This window comes from Myripristis murdjan, chromosome 11 (genome assembly GCF_902150065.1).
Source record: "Myripristis murdjan chromosome 11, fMyrMur1.1, whole genome shotgun sequence".
Lineage (NCBI taxonomy): Eukaryota > Metazoa > Chordata > Actinopteri > Holocentriformes > Holocentridae > Myripristis > Myripristis murdjan.
Window position 1 is genome coordinate 14283782 of NC_043990.1, and position 19079 is coordinate 14302860.

At 41.0% G+C, this 19079-nt stretch overlaps 2 protein-coding genes across 5 annotated transcripts; both read left to right on the forward strand.

Annotated features, from left to right (window-relative positions):
• Positions 1-17: 17 nt before the first annotated feature.
• On the forward strand, positions 18-5864 carry LOC115367641 (zona pellucida sperm-binding protein 4-like). Its single transcript, XM_030063486.1, has 11 exons — positions 18-215; positions 674-1279; positions 1371-1483; positions 1622-1790; positions 2106-2228; positions 2351-2523; positions 3648-3745; positions 3949-4100; positions 4468-4645; positions 4839-4974; positions 5564-5864. The coding sequence occupies exons 1-11, from the start codon at positions 56-58 to the stop codon at positions 5648-5650; spliced, it is 1995 nt and encodes a 664-aa protein (XP_029919346.1). The 5' UTR covers positions 18-55; the 3' UTR covers positions 5651-5864.
• A 1265-nt stretch (positions 5865-7129) lies between these two features.
• On the forward strand, positions 7130-17978 carry cndp2 (carnosine dipeptidase 2). Of its 4 annotated transcripts, none has more exons than XM_030063491.1 (12): positions 7130-7444; positions 9058-9135; positions 9342-9485; positions 9933-10095; positions 12652-12740; positions 14540-14740; positions 14891-14975; positions 15637-15797; positions 15921-16085; positions 16668-16809; positions 16953-17100; positions 17595-17978. In XM_030063491.1, the coding sequence occupies exons 2-12, from the start codon at positions 9076-9078 to the stop codon at positions 17659-17661; spliced, it is 1425 nt and encodes a 474-aa protein (XP_029919351.1). In that variant the 5' UTR covers positions 7130-7444; positions 9058-9075; the 3' UTR covers positions 17662-17978. The 4 variants fall into 4 exon arrangements, with proteins under 4 accessions (XP_029919351.1, XP_029919348.1, XP_029919349.1 ...); XM_030063488.1 differs by having other exon boundaries at positions 7131-7465; XM_030063489.1 differs by having other exon boundaries at positions 7131-7436.
• The last annotated feature ends 1101 nt before the right edge of the window (positions 17979-19079 follow it).

Here is a 19079-nt window from a genome sequence, read left to right on the forward strand (position 1 = left end):
GCCGCCTTCACACCGTATTGAGCAGGGAATTGCCGGAGGGGACACACACTGATCCATGGCTGGGCACAGGGCTGGGCTGTTGGCTATACTGACTGGGACGCTGCTGGTTTCAGTCTGGGGATGGGGACTGGTTTCTCCAGTCCATGGAGGGGGCACGCGGTGGGAGGTCGTGAATAAAACCCAATTGAACAAATCTGACCGGGAGTTAGACTGGGGTAAGTTGATCACCCGCGGTAACAGGACGTGCTGTAGGCCTCTGTAAGTTACATGTCCTTAGGTTTGTATAGGCCTACTATAATTGCCATATTCTTTCTGCAAGCTACACTTGTGCTCAAAGTGTCTTAACTCTAATAGTAACTTAAAACATAGCCCTAAACTTTGATTTTGACCACCAAAGAACCACTTTCTATGCATGAGTACTCCTTTATTTAAAAAATGACTCCACATCGTTAACTTGCCTCATCCCTTTACAGCGATGAAGAAATCTTAATGATCAGTTTAGGTTTACACTGTCATGAAAATTCAGTTGCAGTACACCACATGTACTTTTTCACGTTCAGATGGCTTCCTGTGGTGCGGACAGGTACTTCTGATAGGACCCTTAAGTTAAATAATGATGATATATTTTACCATGATTATTATCACTTGTAAAAGTGGTTTGCTTCTTCTACAGATGACAGTGATTTCAGCGTTGGACTAAGTCAAGTCTCTGAAGTTGAAGATGCAAGCGAGGACTTTGATCCCTATGCTAACTCTGGTTACCATGTGGAGTACATCGATCCTTCAGACTCTGATCTTTCAAACTCCGATGCTTCAAACTTGGATCCCAATGCTCACTCTGGTTACCATGTGGAATACATCGACCCTCCAAACTCAGATCTTTCAAACTCCGATGCTTCAAACTTTGATGCCAGTGCTCACTCTGGTTACCATGTGGAATACATCGACCCTCCAAACTCAGATCTTTCAAACTCCGATGCTTCAAACTTGGATCCCAATGCTCACTCTGGTTACCATGTGGAATACATCGACCCTTCAAACTCTGATCTTTCAGACTTTGATCTTTCAAACTTTGATCCTCTTCCTGAATTTGATTACCCAGGGGAATACATCGACACTTCAAACTCAGACATTTCAAACTCTGAATTTAAGTTTGGTGTTTTAAACCATTGCCCAAGTGTTGTCAAATCACTTCCTGGTGGTCTAGAAGTCATTTGCGGTCAAGATGAATTCAGAGTCACTTTGCCATCTGGTTCAATAAGTGAAATCAAAGTATTGGGTGGGTACTTTTTTGCTTCTTCTTGAATGATTGCAATTTAGTTCAGTATAACTGCCTGTGAATATAACTTACCAGGATTTCTTTTCTACAGGATCTGATGTCCTGCTGCCTGTTCAGGATGCTCCACAGTCTTGTGGTTATGACCTGGACCTCCTTGATAACACCTTGACTGTGCCCTTCTCAGGGTGCCACGTGAAACAGAATGTAGGTTACCAAAAAGTACTTAATCTGTTCATCTAACTTCATTAAGTCTTTTTCTACTCAAATATGTACATAGATGTAAATTTACTTAATTTGGAGTTAATGCACCTTGAGCTGAACTCAAGTTACCAAATATTACAGGCTGAGAGCTACACCCTCCAGCTGTTGTACATCAATGTAGCTGGTCAGACGGACTTGGCTACAGCATCTTGTGAGGCACGTCCACGTTTCAAGTGCTCTAACACAGCTCCTACTCACAAACGCTCACCAGTGCCACAGGTTGAGTGGAAACAATCATCAAACTCACAAGGTGAGTGAAACTAGGGAAAAATGTTACAAAACCAGCTGATTTTGTATCTGGTGCTAAAGTAGGATGTTTTTCAAACTGACAAATGTCAGACACCACGGACAGATGACCAAGATTTTACTGCATCTGTAAAGTGAAAGTTAACATCATGGGTGATTTAAATTTAAGGGCTGAAGAGGAGAAACAGTGGGCCCCCGTAGGGCAAGCTGGAGTGAAAGGAATATTATTCTGGGTTAAAGTGACCGGATGAAACAATTCCTTGAATTCCACAGCTGAACCACATAAACAAGTTATACTGCTGTTATGTATTAATTTCAGGTTGCAGTATCCCTAAGGCAGAGCAGGTGACCTGTGGCAGTGCAGGAATATCCTCCTCAGAATGTGAAAAGTTGGGTTGCTGTGTGGATTCTTCTACATCTGCCTGCTACTACCCCATGGATGGTGAGGCTTCTGTTTTGGCTGGCAGGAGGCTTGAAATATTGAGTCCACATCTTAGTGGAAAACCTATGTTGTTCATTTTGGGCAAAAAAAAATTTTGACATCTGGTCTGCATTTCATTTCAGAATGCACTGACGATAAAAAGTTTATATTTTCCATCCGCCATAACTCGGCATCTGTCGCTCTGGACCCCACCAAGCTGGTTATTCCCGGGAAGCCAAGCTGTAAACCGGTTGTTGTTAATGACAAGGTTGCCATCTTCAAGTTCTCTGTTACAGATTGTGCAACTCGCTCATATGTAAGTGCTGTCCACTGATTCTGTTCTCAATTAACTACATACCCCTTAGTTAATGAACCACTGATTCAAATTTGTGAGCAGGCTTTAAGTATTTCATGAAAGAAATAACTGCTACTGTCAGGACTGGGTAATTGAAAATGTAGATGTTTGTTGCTTCAGTAGATTCAATTTTCCATTGTGCACGTGGTGTGATTTAACATGACTTGGTCCAACTTGCCTCTTGATAGGAAAACTATTACAACCTATCTACTTGTATACTTTCATTTTGGTCATTGTAAAGTTAAACTCTGCTCCCTAGATGGCCTTACCATTGCATTTGGTCAGCTCACAAATGTGATTTATAGCCTCTTAAACCTGAACTGAAGCACTTCACTCTAAATGTGCTGAAAGTTTGAAAAAACAAACAAAACAAAACAGGGTGTTGCTTGTCTCTCCTCCACCAATATGGTGCCTAATCTAGAACCAGTTCCACACATTTCCACTGAAATACTGGTACTGGTGCCAAAGCTGGCACCAGCACGGGTCCACAAAATTGCTAGGCCAAAACTTGGAACCACTGAAGTCAGTGGCTATGGAAGGGTTAACATAAAACAGGGGTGTCAAACTCGTGCCATGGAGGGCCAAGAGGCTGCAGGTTTTCATTCCAACCAAAAACTCCACCAGGCGATTTCACTGATCACCCTACCTCAAAACAGAGAGGTGGGACTAGTCAGTGAAATCACCTGGTGGAGTTGTTGGTTGGAATGAAAACCTGCAGCCTCTTGGCCCTCCATGGCACAAGTTTGACACCTGTGACATAAAAGATTACCTGAATGTGGCATTCATTTGCCACCATATTAATAAAACATGAGAAAGCAGCAGCTTTCTTGACAATGAAGGTGAGCCAGCAGTGATCTGTGGAGGAGAGAAATGCTTTGGCACTCTGGGCCTCCACAGATTCTAACTTCTGCTACATAATGTTAGGATCTGAAACCTGTTGAAATGCTGGCCAGTTCTAAAAGGCACCAAGGCAGAACTGGCTCTGTGCCGGCCTGGTAGGGGAAAAGGGATACTTGACATCACACATGGTGTACATTCTGGGAGACTTGAAGGCCACTTGAAAAATATCTGACTTTTTCTAACAGCAAGTTGGTGAAACACAGATCTACCTGGCTGAAGTGCAGACTATTGTTGAGGCTCTTAACCTGAAGTTTGGTGCCATCACCAGGTCTAATCCACTTAGGTGAGCTGGCTTTTGGAAGTTACACAAGTGTGCCTCTAGACTTTTGATTTGGATTGTCCAAATCCATGATTCAACTGTGTTTGTTCTTGTAACTGACCTGTACTAGTTAAATCATAGTGACACCTAAACTACCTGTGTATTTTGTGAGATTGACATGAAGCTTTTGACTGTCAGACCCACTTATCCATTGTCTGTTTCTGTAGATTCTATATCGAGTGTCGCTATCCAAAAAGTGGCTCTGCTAATAAGCAGTCACTGGCCAGCATTGGCTACATGGTCAGGAGCCCCAGTATGTCCCCGCCTCAACAAGTCATCTTTAATGGAAAGTATGGAGTTGAACTGAGAATTGCTAAAGGTTAGTTCTTGAACTCTTCACATTCTGTCAAACAATACAATTTAAGATATGTGCTTGACTGCTGAAACACTGGCTCTAAGACAGGGGTGTCAAACTGGTGCCATGGAGGGCCAAGAGGCTGCAGGTTTTCATTCCAACCGAACACTCCACCAGGTGATTTTCACTGATTGGTTCCTCCCCTCTGCTTGAAGGTGAGGTAATCAGTGAAATCACCTGGTGGAGTTTTCGGTTGGAATGAAAACCTGCAGCCTCTCGGCCCTCCATGGCACCAGTTTGACACCCCTGCTCTAAGAGATCCTGCTTCAAGTTTTAACTTGTGTGGAATGGTCAAACACAAGGGTTTACTTCCTTGTTTTAATCCCAACAGATCAAAGTTACTCCAGTTACTATCCAACATACCACCAGCCGTTGCGACTACTCCTTGGCAAACCTGTGCATCTTGAACTCCGTTTGAAGTCTCCAAGACCAGATGCAGTAGTTCTTGTGAACTACTGTCTAGCTTATCCTCGTTCTGCCAAGAATGCTCTTGTACTCATTTATGAAGGGTAATGTCTCTAATGTGAAACCACTGCATGTGTGATGGCAAGATGTTTGTTTGGGTCAAGGTAATGTCATGTGCCAGTCTGTCCTTGTATTGCTCTATCATACTTATGATGTGCATTATATAGATGGAATGCCACCCTACACAAAAATCGAGCTAACAAAGGTTTGTCTTTTTTTTTTTTTTTTTTTTTGTAGGTGTGCCAACCGCCTTGACCCCAATGTGTCCATTCTTAAAGTCAGTGACCTGCCAAAAAATCGACACCAGAGACGTTTTGTGGTCAAAGCTTTTCAGTTCATGGATCAGAAGACAAATAAGTACCTGAATGAAGAGGTGAGTCAAGTCTTGAGGGGAAACATTATGGTCCTTTAGCTCAAAGCAACTATATGTTATAGTTATTTTGGGTAAATTAATGCAGCCAAAAAGACTACCACTGTAAACCCGTCATGTCCTGTATTGGTTCTATCTAGGACAATATAGTATCTTGAATTGTCCCTCTTAACTTCTTGTTTATTGAAGGAAATGTGCCTTGAACTTAAAATCCACTGTTCAGTGAGGGTATGAAGCTTGAATGCACAATCACATTTAACAGGACAATAATGGCGTGGCCTCTTAACTTAATAAGATAAGACAAGATATTCCTTTATTAGTCTCACAGTGGGGAAATTTCACGTATTACAGCAGCAAAATGGATAGCAAGATATGAAGCATAATTTACACTATAAACAGTATATGCAGATAATAAGTACCAGATGGCAATGTATTTGGCTTGTTTGTGGGTAGCCTTGGCTTCCACCGAACAACACTGTGGCTTCAAGTCTATGCACATGTCAATCTGCATCACTTAAAGAACTTTCTTTGAGGTGGCTTATAACAAACAGAGCCACTTGATCCTCATTGAAAATGTCTGTTTCCCCTACAGATCTACTTCATGTGCTCCACAGAAGTGTGCAAGCCAGAGTTAAAGACATGTGCAGAGCGTTGCTTTGATGGAAAGTCTCCATCTTAGATGCCAGTTACCAGCCTCCCTTCCTCCAAGGCACCACAAGGATGTCTAATCCAAGATCTGTTGATAAATATGGCTGTTATGTTTGTGTGTAAATATAGAAAAAATTTTATTCAAGAACATGACTCTTGGGAGTTCTGTTAACAGTTATGAAACAGTGTTAAGATGTCTTAGTCAGAAGGATATGAAATTAAATCAGCAAGTTGTTCTCGGTATGTGATGCTGTAGAACTGGCCGATCTCAAACGATTTATGTTGAAGTGACTGTCAAATACTATAAAATGGCTGCTTAGCTGACAAGAAGCCTGAAGGACAGGATCTGATCTGTTATGCAGTGTTTTCAGATGAACAGGTTTGGTTACATGTCCTGAATTTAAAACAAACAAACAAACCCATTGCAATGTGAAATATCCTTCAGGCTTTTTTAGTTGACATAAATGGGAGCTATAAGGTAATAAGTCACATATTTGCATCACTCACTTTGAAATAGGGTCCTGGTTTAAATTTTGTGAACTGTCATTCTGAAACATGACTGAGATTTCAGCGCTTCTGCCTTGATCGCAAAAAAGATTCTTGTGTCTGGAGCGGATGGACATCACTGATGCCTAAATGTGGCCCTTGGGTCCCCCTGCATGTGTAAAGAGCCCGTTCCCCCAAATCCACCAGTCGTTACATATCAGCCCCCAGAAACAGTTTTCTGCTTGCCAGATACTTGGTACGAGAGAAGATCACTACTGCCATGGGGAAAAAAGATGTAAAATCTAACTTTTTTCAGTTTTCACAAACAGAATACAGGTTTTGCAAATCTGAAAGTGTATTTCAAAGAAAATTTACCTCCTGGGATCCTCCAGCCCAGATGTGACGGCTCTGAGTACAGGGGTTTTCAATCAGGACCAGGTCTAAGGTGATCTGGATGGAGAAATATCAGTGAAACCTCCTTTTTTGAATTTTCAAAGAGAATAAAGGCTTGGCAAATCTGAAACTGTGCTTTAACAAGTCCCTGGAGTCTCCATGGTAATCTAATCCAGATTTGATTGGTTTGATGTGATCTGGATGTAGGGAAAAATATATAAAATCTCCCTTGTTGCATTTTCACTAATAAAAAAAAAAAAAAAAAAATTGAGGTCAATAAGGGAAAAAAAAGATACAGTAAAAATAAAACAGGATTACAGTACCCCTGGTGTCCCCTGTCAGATTAAGGTTATTGTTTTGAGACATTTTAATCCTGAGCATGTGGGACCACAGAAAATAATCGGCAAAAATTCTAGGATTGTAAATAAATAAAACACCAATTGTTTTTATGATTAATTCCCATTTAACCCTCACCCACACACCCCTCATGAATTAGCGTGAAAGTGACTGAACAGCGCTCCCTACTGGCGTCATGCCACTTTTAAGGTGGACCGGGGAATTCCAATCGGACGGTGCGACTCGGACGCCCACACCAGCGTGGTGCTTTAACCACCGAACTTACTGGCAAACCGGCCTCACTAGCCGTTACATCCGGGTTCATGGCTTCGGTATAAAGTGCAAACCGCTCCACTTTGGGCAACATCCCACAGAGCATCCTCCACTCTCCCACAATCCTTCGCGCAGTCCGTTACTTTGTATTTCACTGTGCTACATAAGGTGGCTCGGCTTCCCGTGGGTTAAAAGCTCCGGTACTTGACAAAGACCAGCGGTGGCGACAACTATCTGTGAAGCTTCGTATTTAACAGGAAGTGCCGTTCAGCAGAGAGTCACAAGTGACGGCCAGCTCTGTGGAGATAATACGACGTGAGTTGGCAAAAGTGAGCCGGTACTGTCTCTTCGCTTTCAGGTTAATACCAGAGAAACTCGCTAGCTTTGGAGATTAGTGCTGTGTTTTGACCGCAGAGCTAGCACCCAGAGTAACTTAACTCCGTGTTTCCAGCTCGATAACGTTTGTGCTTTTAGCTTTTTGTCATGCCTACAAACAGATAGGACCAACTTTCAGCTGTTTACCTTGCATTTTCAGGGAGATGTATTAGTTCTAGTAACATCATTTTGTTTTTCTCAGATGTGTTTGTGTGCATTTCGTGTCAGGGTTTGTTGTGAATCCCTTACCACGCTGCTAGCCCGAGAAGAAGTTATGCAGTGTCATCATTTTAATTTGCTAAGTCACTCGTCAGCCTCAGTGCACTCAATCTTTATGGATGACAACACCTGCTGTCATTTGGCACCCAAAATTTCCACGTCAAACCTATTTATTGTGATTAAAAACCCAGTGCTGACATGAACCCAGTTTCCAGGTGATGCCCATCATGTCATGGCTGTATTTGCGTGTTTCAGATTTTTGTCATGTCATGTTCCTCTCTGATAAGTATGCATGACTCAACATTTAACAACACCCTTGAAGTTGTCCAACGTGTTTGTGTTATTTCTGCTTCATTGTGCACTAAAGCAGTTGCTCCCTACCCAGTCTTTAAGGATCCCCCGCCCTGCAGGTTTTTGTTTCAGTTCTACTTTCACATCTGATGTACTTGCATGGGCATGGGCCCTAACCAGGTCAGGTGTGCAAGAGTGGAGCTGGAACAAAAACCTGGAGGACAGGGGGCTTGGGGCTTGAGGACTGGGTTGGGAACCACTGGACTACAGGATAAGAGAGAAAGGAATCACGTTATTACATGAAAATGGGATGATTTATAAGGCTCATAATTCACAACTCAACACTGTAATGTAACAAGAAAACACTGGAGACTGATCCACCTAGGAGACATTTTTTTTTTCTTTTTTTTGCCATCAGTGTTAAAGGACTATTCCAGTGTTTTGGGAAAAATACCCTGTTTCCGACTTACCTTTACTGAGACAAAATGTTTGATACCATTTTCACCTCTGTACGTCCAATGGTTTGATACCTGCATTAGCTTAGCATAAAGACTTGAAGTCCATGGGAGTCATTAGCATAGCTCCATCAAAGTGAAAAAACAAACGTTACAGCAACTCTGAAACTGTCTTATTTATACAGTGCATTGTGTGTATTTGAAACAGACTCCCATAGAGTTCAGGTCTTTATGCTAAGCTAACACAAAATACTACTCACTCAAACATCTTATATCAGTCTTGGGAAGTCAGAAAAAGGGGATTTTGCCTAAAATATTGGAGTATTCCTTTAACTAACACATAAGCTGTTGCTTTCAGGCAGTTCCTCAGAAAATATGCCCTTGCTGTTTTTTGTGCTGTTAGCTTCAGGCAGTACTACACTAAGTAGGTGGCCAGTCTGCTGTATGTGTATTTCCTAGCCGTAGCGCTCTGACCGCTGGCGTGCACGACAGAGGAACTCCACACGCTGCTGTCAGCAGGTTTGAATGAGGGCGTGCCCTTTGTCAACCCATAAGACAGCATGGAGAGGTGGAGCTGAATCTCTCACCACAGTGCCTGTTCACCCCACAGCTCCTGTTGCAGGCAGACATGGCTCACCTCTCAGCGCTTTTCAAGTATGTGGACGAACACCAGGACCTTTATGTCGAGGTAAAGTCACTCTAATCCATCCGCTGTCATGTTTTGAGCAGTATTTCAGCTGTAGCTTAGTCTTTTTGACCATCATAAGCCAAAGTAGACCTGATTTAACTAATGAAGACTCACGAGTGGCGGCGATCTTATAACTAGTAGTCTTAGAAGGATGGTGGAAAATGTGAAGGTTGATCAGAGCTGTTGCTGTGTTACGTCTCGTTCAGCGCCTCTCTCAGTGGGTGGCAGTCCAGAGTGTGTCAGCCTGGCCTGAGAAGCGCGGGGAGATCAAGAGGATGATGGAGATGGCAGCCAAGGACATCGAGAGGCTAGGAGGCACGGTGGAGATGGTGGACATCGGCAAGGAGAAGGTCAGCACGGGCACAGAGTGTGTTTGTGTGTGTTACTACCTATGTGGTTAGAGTTTGCATTTCTGGTTATGCAGGATGACAAGATCTCTTAGCGATTTGTTAACCTACTAACATGGTGTCTGCCATTTGATTTAGATTTACATTTCCTGTTTCCCTCATTTTTCATGTGAATTAACTGCTTTTTCTTGGCTTTCTTATTCTAATTGATTAATATAGCGGAACATGCCCTCTTTGCAGACCTCAAACAAGAGTATACTGTTAGTATTTTGTGTACATTTGTGTTGTTATAATTTTATCACCTTTATTAGTCTTAATTGATCCACCGGTGCATGCCTTAATCATGGCAAATCATTTCATTCACTTTTACTTCTAAAGATCTGTGTTTGATTGAGAAATACCATCTGCAAATAGAGCTGTTTTTAGTTTTTTTGATGATGTGCTGTGCAGCTTCCTTCTGGAGAAGAGATCCCCCTGCCGCCTATCATCCTGGGGCGATTGGGGTCAGACCCGGGCAAGAAGACGGTGTGTATCTACGGTCATCTTGATGTCCAGCCGGCCGACATCGATGACGGCTGGGACACAGAGCCCTTTACCCTGGTGGAGAAAGATGGTGAGAGCACACCTCTTTAATTATCTCCAAAATGACCTGAGGCTCTGTCGTTATTTGTTGTAATGTGAACTGAAAGTAAGCACAGTAACTGGAATGTTATGCGGGTGGAGTCATGATAAACTGCCAGGTACATGACGTGATTTTAGTTCAGGTTTTGTTGTTGTTTTTCAGGCTTAACATCATTGCTGTGTCACGGCATTTGTTCTCAGATCTCACTGCTGTTATTGACTTCTAGGTGCCAGAAATAAGTTAGAAAAACAAATGTAGTTTCGGCAGCTCCCCGATGGCTCAACTAGTAGAGCGTGTACAAAACAAACTTAGCTGATACAAGCCCATTGAACAATATGAAACTGTTGATTTTGTATATTAACATGTTCGAAAATGCCAAAGTAGAGCTTTAAGAAAATACTTGGGTTTGACTTGAGAGATTTCTGAATTACTTATGACATAGATAATCATCTGAACATCCAAGTGGTGTGTGTGTGTATGTGTGTGTGTGTGTCATTACTTCAGATTTTTTATTTTTTTAATTTTTAATTTTTTTCTTTAATTGAGCAGAAGCCAGAGCAGAAGTTGAATTTATCATCACTACTTACACTTACGTAACATATTGCTCAAAAGCTCTCTGAGTATTTATCAAATTGTTCTGATCATATCTTTTTTTTTTTTTTTTTTTTTTTTTTTTTTTTACTACATATTTCCAAAGTCCGTTGGAGTTACCTCATGTCTACCTGCAGGGCAGAGCTAAAGTCTCAGTCACAGCTTATCTGTGTGATTTACAAGTCAAGGAGACACTGTTTGATATGTTTTCGAGGCTCACTAATGCATAACATTCATCGACTCAAGCAAAAGATGCCTCAGTGAGATATTTGTTTAGTTAGCACATAGCATAATGACACAAGTTATTCACTCTTTTTTTGGACAATTTTGTTTAGGCCATTTGTCATCTCGGCATTCTTTGACTTTTTTTTTTTTTGTTAATCTAGTTGTACTTTGCACATTTGTGAGGTGACTCCTCCAGATAAACTAGACTACCAGATGCCCACAATGCTGTCACTAATGTCAGTATAGTAGAATTATCCTTCAGGTTTCAGTTTGTCTCTGCAGTTGTCTTTACTGTCATACAGCATTACTTGTTTTTACTGAACTGTTTTCTAATGTGTCAGCAGCACTTAACCAGGTCAAATTCCTTGTCCACTGCGGTACTTGGCAAATTAAAGCAATTCAGATCATGATTCATCTGACACTCACCGCAAATTCACTGCTGACATCAGACTCAGCAGACTGTCACATACCTTTTTCAGCATTTTTTCACTCTTCACTCACCCTTTTTTTTTTTTTTTAACTAAGCACAAATGGTCTCGTGTGTTTTCTGGTGACAGTCAGCTGACTTCCAGTATCATTTCCTCTGCCTGTCCCGGTCTTCTCTGTTTAGTTCACTTTCTGGTTGAATCATATTTCACTCGCCAGTTGCTTTACTACAGCATTACCAAATGTGGGGAAATAGGGGTAACACACACTACCAAATATTTTCCATCTACTGTGTATCATAGGCCCAGTCTCCACCTGGTATTAAAATGTGTCTTTGGTGATCCAGTCACAGGAGGACAGCTCTCACTCTGTCCCTTCACACCTGGCATTAAAATGCATCTTGGCTGCCCACTTGTAATCAGATCTCACTTTCCCACTCTGTATGCAAATAAATGCGTTTGTATGCAAAATAAAACAGACGGTAACATCCTACAATGAAATTCTTACTTTGCTAGTCCTCCTTCCACACTAACTAACTAACTAACTATCTAACTAACTAACTAAAATTAATAAATTCAGTTCAAATGGCATTTAACAGGCACCAGACATTTGACAAAAGGAGACATTCTTGCTCCAGCCTCATTTTAATGCGCCGTCAGTTACTTCACAGCTGTAAGTTATGACAGGCTGGGCCCGTGAACGTGCAGGTGGGTGAGGACTCTCCCACTCTCATGGCTGAGATGTGTGTCGGAAGTGACAGGTTTTATAAAAAAGAAAACCAAACCCAGAGGATGGTGAAACAAGAAAACAGTTACACAAGTGGCCTGTAATATTTCTAGGGCTTGAAAGAATGTGTTAAATTGTGCCCGGGCATGAAATTTAAAAAAGACAGCCACTTCCAAATTTTTCTATTGGAAAAGTGATCGACTGTCCAGTGTTAGGGTGTTGGGCTTGACCAGAGCTTAAGACAGAGGACGTCCGGTGAGTAGGTCGTCCTCGACTGCGTCCTGGGACACATGTCTGTTTACACTTCTAATGCAATGTGGACAAAAGCGTCCCAGGCCACCTCTGAATGTGTCCTGGGCGAGCGGATCTCAAAAGGCATTGATGACGGATTTGGTGCTGTTTACACCTGTAATTAGAGCTGTCAGTTTGTGATTGGATCACTCAGGACAGAGGTTAATACCAGGTGGAAACAGGGTCATAAAGCACCATAACTCCCTTTGTGAAATGTGTATGGGGAAAAAATGAAGAACTTAGACCTCTGAGTTGCATATTAAGTTTAATTCTTTCTCTTTATTGCAGGGAAGCTCTTTGGCAGAGGTTCGACTGATGACAAGGGTCCAGTTTTGGCCTGGCTGAATTGCATTGAGGCCTACCAGAAGATCCAACAGGTAAAGTTCCCATCAGCCACCAGACTATAAACATATTTCTGTTTATTTATTTATCTATCTGTCTATCTATGGATTTCACTGACTTCTTTCCAAAGTTGAATGTGCAGTATTTTGGAAAAGAGCTCATCATGCTAGCTATCAAAGCTGTGTGTTAAAGTGCCATGCTGTTGATTCTGTAATTGTTTTTTGATGACGTCTGTGTCGTCAGCAGGATGGCTGGTCAAAGATCGCTGGTAAAATAGCTGCTCCTGTGGAGGTTTTATCACCTTGCAAGATTTAATGATTGACCCAAATTACGATAACCTCACTTGCTCCTTGTTTTAAACCTTGTTTAGTTTTTGCTCAAGAGCAGAATAGAAAAATCAGTTTGCATGCAGGTTGTCTGCAGGTTCTTTAAAAGTCTTGAAACGTCTTAAATGCTTTTTTATGAATATTAGGCCTTAAGTCATTTAATTAGCTTTTAGATTTTAGTTTATAAGGTCTTAATTTCAACAAACAATTTTATCTCAAGTTCTGCTACATTAGAGTTACTTCAATAAAACATTTAAATTTACCACATATCCGTTGGGGAAATGCCTATTCTAGATTAATCCACCTCATTCCTTACTTACTTAGGATATTGTAGAGAGAAAGCAAAGAAAATCTGCACTTACCTGTCCCACGTTCGGTGGGCGAAAAATATGTTTTGTTTCATTTATTTACAGTAACACATTGCCATCTAATTTATAGGAAACTCTTAAGGGCATTTCAGTTAATCATATATTTAAAATCAACTATATTCCTACCTAAAACTGACCTCTGCACTGGACCAAATCTATAGTAGTTACTTTAATACCTCCCTGCAACACTTAATTGAATAAGATGATTTGTCCAAAAATGTAGTAAGGTCTTAAAAAGCATTAAATGTAACACTATGAAACCCGTAGACACCCAGTGCATGTAATGGCCATTATTCAAGAACAGATGTCAGCAATATTATGTGATCTATCTGACTGCCCTTCAGTCAGCACGCCCAGGTTCAAACTCTCATGCTGGCAGTCATCCGTCCTGCTGAAGTGTCCTTGAGCAGGACACTCCTGCCAGCTGCACACTGCTACTCTGAGTCTGAACTCTGACCTGACAAACCATACGATCATTAATGACAAAGTTGCAATAATTAAAAAAACAAACAAACAAACAAACAAAATGTTTCTGCAGAATTAGTTGCACAAAATATGAAGTCCACTGATGATAATGAAATTAAAAAAAATAATGATGAAATTTTTATGACCCAAATTCGGAAGTTTGTTTAAAATACCCTTTTTCCATAATCTAAACCCTTTCCATACTCTAAACTGTTAAATTAAGCTCAAAGGCAACTTTACACTTGCACCACCACTGGTGACATACTGAAGTCTGAACTGTCACTTCTGGTTAATGAGAATAAATATCTAAGGGTTTATGTTATGAATCTAGTTTAGAAATCATCCTGCTCCTAACAGAACTTTAAGACTGAGATGTACATCAACTATTTTCTTCCTATTCATTTTCACATTTCATATCCTTGTCCTTTATTGAACCTCCTTGTTAAAATAACTCAAAACAAAACAACCAAAATGTTATTACCCACTTGACAGAACATTTCAAGTCAACTCTCTTAGTAGTTTTGTGTGTTACAAGAGGTTTTACTTTTCATCTGCCCTTCAGTATTTTCCACTTTTTTACTTTGGATACATTTGATACTGCTTGTTTCACCAGTGTGACAATATTTCAGCCATTTTTCACACAGTTTTCTCTTCACTCTTCTCACCATGGAACAGGAGCTTCCGATCAACATCAAGTTCTGCTTCGAGGGGATGGAGGAGTCTGGATCTGAGGGTCTGGATGAGCTGGTCTTTTCTCGTAAAGACACCTTCTTAAAAGACGTAGACTATGTCTGCATTTCTGACAACTACTGGCTGGGCAAAACCAAACCATGCATCACTTACGGACTGAGAGGAATCTGCTACTTCTTTATCGAGGTGAAGTCTGGTTGTGGTATTACTTAATTTTGGGCTCAAATAGTGAAGCAAGTGCTTTATAATTTGCAATGCAAGTAAAATCAGAAAGCAAGACTTGGGGCTATTGCAATGTTATGATGTGGTCTGTTAAAATGTATTTTTAAATCCTAGCTGGAGTGCGGAGACAAGGATCTCCACTCAGGAGTGTTTGGTGGCTCTGTCCATGAAGCCATGACCGACCTCATCGCACTTATGGGTAAGTTATTGAGCTAATTATCGAAATATGCTCTCATGAAACTCATTTCAGTGCAGTCTTAAGGCTCATTTATGTGCTCTCTATGCACGAAAATTAATATGTCCGTTTCAAACGATGTTACCGTCACTGCCCACATACTTCCATGCATCCTTTCTGTTGTCATGGATGTTAAGTAATGGTTCCACTAGAGGGCAGTGCAGAGTCAAACTTTCTGACAACAGCAAGCATGGTGATCGTGGAGGAGGTTGGAATAATGTACCTGCTACAAGGAGGCAAAAGCAGAGGCAGTGTTGTAGATGGCGGTGGTCTGTGAGGGCATTAAATACATCACCACAGGAGCATGGATGTTATCAGTTTTTTTTTTTTTGTTTTTTTTATTTCGTCTTCATGTTTCACTCGTAGACTGGTCTTACATGAACTATTGGCTGTACTACCCCCATAATTTCCGGTGGTACTGCTCCGTTTTGTCTGTATCCATAACATTTCTGAAAAAGTGCACAAATACGGACAAAACGAATGCAGAGTACAGACAGAAAGCTCTGTCCGTATTTAATGTTGAGCATAAATGAGCCTTTAAAAGAGAACACTGGTGGCACAATGCTATTCCTTTGTATTTCATTTTAGGGGAGATTGAACCTTGTGTATGTGTCTGTCTAAACAGGCACTTTGGTGGACAAGAGGGGGAAGATCATGATTCCAGGGATGTACGATGATGTGGCCCCTCTGACAGAAGAGGAGACATGCCTCTACGAGAAGATTGATTTTGACATGGAGGAGTACTGCAAAGATGTTGGGGTTGGGAAGCTGCTGCACGCCACCAAGGCAAGGAGTCAGAACTGGTTCCCCTTGTTCACCGGGAGACAGAAATGTGTTGCACTCTTCTGGAATGATGCCATGGTAATCAGCCATAAAATAAATGCCATTGTTCTTTTACTTTGTCTGTAGGAGCAAATCCTTATGCACCGCTGGAGGTACCCATCTCTTTCTCTGCATGGCATTGAGGGGGCTTTCTCTGGTGGAGGGGCCAAGACTGTTATCCCCCGCAAGGTCATCGGCAAGTTCTCCATCCGCCTCGTCCCTGACATGGACCCCAAAGTTGTGGAGAAGCAGGTAGCTTTTGAAATGTCAAACATTCACTGTCTGATTAAATGTATGTTTTTCCTTCTAATTCTATCATCTGGTTTTATGCCTATGAACACAACACTGCCAAAGCTGTGGTTTGGCAGATGTAGGATTTGAATAACATTGATGCCGGAGATACCTTGAGTTCCTTTAGTGCTGTTATTTTACATCAGCAGGCAAGAAGAGAACTCGCCACTTGTCCCCACTCTGCAGAGAGAAGACAAATACGTCTAAACAAAACATAACAAATCTCTCCTAATGCAGACTCAATAATAAAACTGAAATAAACTTGTCTAAGCAAGTGTGTTATTTTTACCGTGGCATAATATGTGTTTATTAAGAGCTAAATTCCAGTCAGTGAGTCAAACTGCGCTCTGAACTCATCGAGTGAAACTCATTTGCCCAGTGTTTATCTTGCAAAGCATCAATGCAGTGGCCTGTTTATGTGCAGTAATGCTCGCTGATACCCACTGTCACTGTCTTGGTTTAGATGCCAAAATACCTTGGCATTTGTTGCAGGCTTCTTGATGCTTTGTTTATTACTCATATTAATCTTTTTTTTCTATCAAGGTTGTCACTTATCTGCAGAAGAAGTTTGACGAACTGGAGAGTCCCAACAAGATGAAGGTGTACATGGGCCACGGGGCCAAGGCCTGGGTCTCAGACTTCAACCACCCACACTACATGGCTGGTCGAAAGGCCATGAAGACAGGTACAAATGGAGAAGGATAATTCTGGTCACCTTTTCTATTCTGTGATCTTTTGTCATGCAAGGGAATGAATACAGATTTGCAAATAGGACTGTTTTCTCATACTGGCTGTTCTTCCCTTTATCTCCTCTTTGCTGGTTGTTAGTATTTGGTGTTGAGCCTGACCTGACGCGGGAGGGCGGCAGCATTCCTGTCACCCTGACCTTCCAGGAGGCCACGGGACGAAACGTCATGCTGCTCCCTGTAGGATCCTCTGACGATGGAGCTCACTCTCAGAATGAGAAACTCAACAGGTAAAGCCGCAGGAGCATTGTTTCAATCAACCTGTTTTTTTATTTTCTTCGCTTGAACCACGAGTGGAAAATGCCAGTGGCTAAAAAGTTTCTAGTGATTTACAATCAGACAAAATCTGCCAACTTTTTGGGCATTTAGACATGACTACAGGGGACAGATAAACTACATTTTACCTTCAGTAAGAGCTAACAGTGGTCTTCTGTTGCACTGGACACGAGTTTAGGCAGTTCTCTGTTTTACAAAGGAGACAGAATATTTGTGCATTATTAACTGCTTCATCACATCTTAACATTTAGTTTTAATTTACACAGAAATTGTAGTTGGCCAATACCATTTTTTGGATTTTGCCAACGTAACTTTTTGTTTGCAATATTTCCCCCACATAAAGTTGAAGGACACATGTCTTACATGCCAAAATTTGAAACTAATGTGTAACTTTATTCATTTTAAAAGGATCGTCCATGTCAACCTGCTTTTATTTCTCCATTTTCAGAACCAACTACATTCAAGGTATCAAGATGCTGGGTGCGTACTTCCATGAGGTTTCTCAGCTGGAGTGAACTGACTGTGAACACAACATGAGAAATGTGCTTTCCCTTCACCATCAGAGCTGCACACACCTGGCAAATTGATTTACTTTTACACAGATGACAGTTTTTATACAGACTGGTCCTGATAATGAAACACTGTTTTCCTTTGTTAATGTTTTCTTTTCTGTTTTCAATAAAGGGTTTTGTATTGTATGCCACGATACTGTATGTAACTAAAGAATTCCACACTGCTCTCTCCAGTCACCTGACATGATCATGGACATTTTTTTCTTTTTGTTCAGTAATCTACACACAATAAAACATGTTGGTGGATTTTTTGTTCATTATTTACAGTTTATACTGAATGTATTCAGCCAGGAAAGAGGGACCAAAAAAGGAGTAAAATACAGTCCCGAGGGCATCAGATTGGGGTGACAGTTTCTGTGTCAACTTGGTAAATGGCTGCAGAACAACAATGTGCAAACCCTTTAGTGGCCAAAGTCAAAACTGAGACTTGCATCTCATTGAAAATGTGAAATGACTTGAGGAAAACTGCTCAGATGCTCCACATCCAGCATGGCAGAGATCAAGTAAATCTGCAAGATGCAATGAGAGACCTTGAGATGTAGATGTGCCAATCTGAAGCCGATATTTCTAATAAAACTCAAAGCTGTAAATGCTGCTTCTACAAAGTATTGTCTAAGGTGGTTGATTACTTCTTTAAGTGGGATACTTCTGTATCCCATTTTTAATAATAATAATAAACATTTTTAAAACAGACTGATGTCAAAAGCTTAATCAATAAATGCTTGAATCTTGCTTTTAATATGGGACTTTTATTTAGGAAGTTTTGGCCTGACAGATGTGTCTCTAGCTGATTTTCTCTGTAACAGATGTTTTGCAGGTTAGTGATCTAAATTAAGTAAAGCCAGTTAATGCTTGGTATATTAAAAGGGGGACCTGTAATACTTGGTTTTAAATAGCCATTTGGTGCTAAAGGTCCTATACTAATATTGCTCAAAATTACAATATTTTGCATTTTACAGTTCTGATTCTTGTAATTCACAGGAAGAAATCTGAGCCAGGTTTGGTGGTAGCTCAGGAGATAGTCAGTCTAACAAATCTTAGCCCTAAATATTCTACTAGACATGTCTTTAATTAAGACTCTAACACAGAAACAACCAGGTGGTAACAAAGGAAATGACACAGTGGTCTCCTTGGTGCAGCTATAAGTAAAGATAGTTTATTCTAAGATAAGATAGATTATTATTTTGAATTTCAAAGCCTCAATTTCATCTTTTCAGAATATAATGTTATGTTACTGATCAAATAACTACTGTTGACATCGATGTTGTGAGGGCTAAACCATTACCACTTAACTAACCTATAACTTCTAATTTTAACCACTCCTTTCTAACTGTGTTGTAAATGCTCTTTACCACACTACA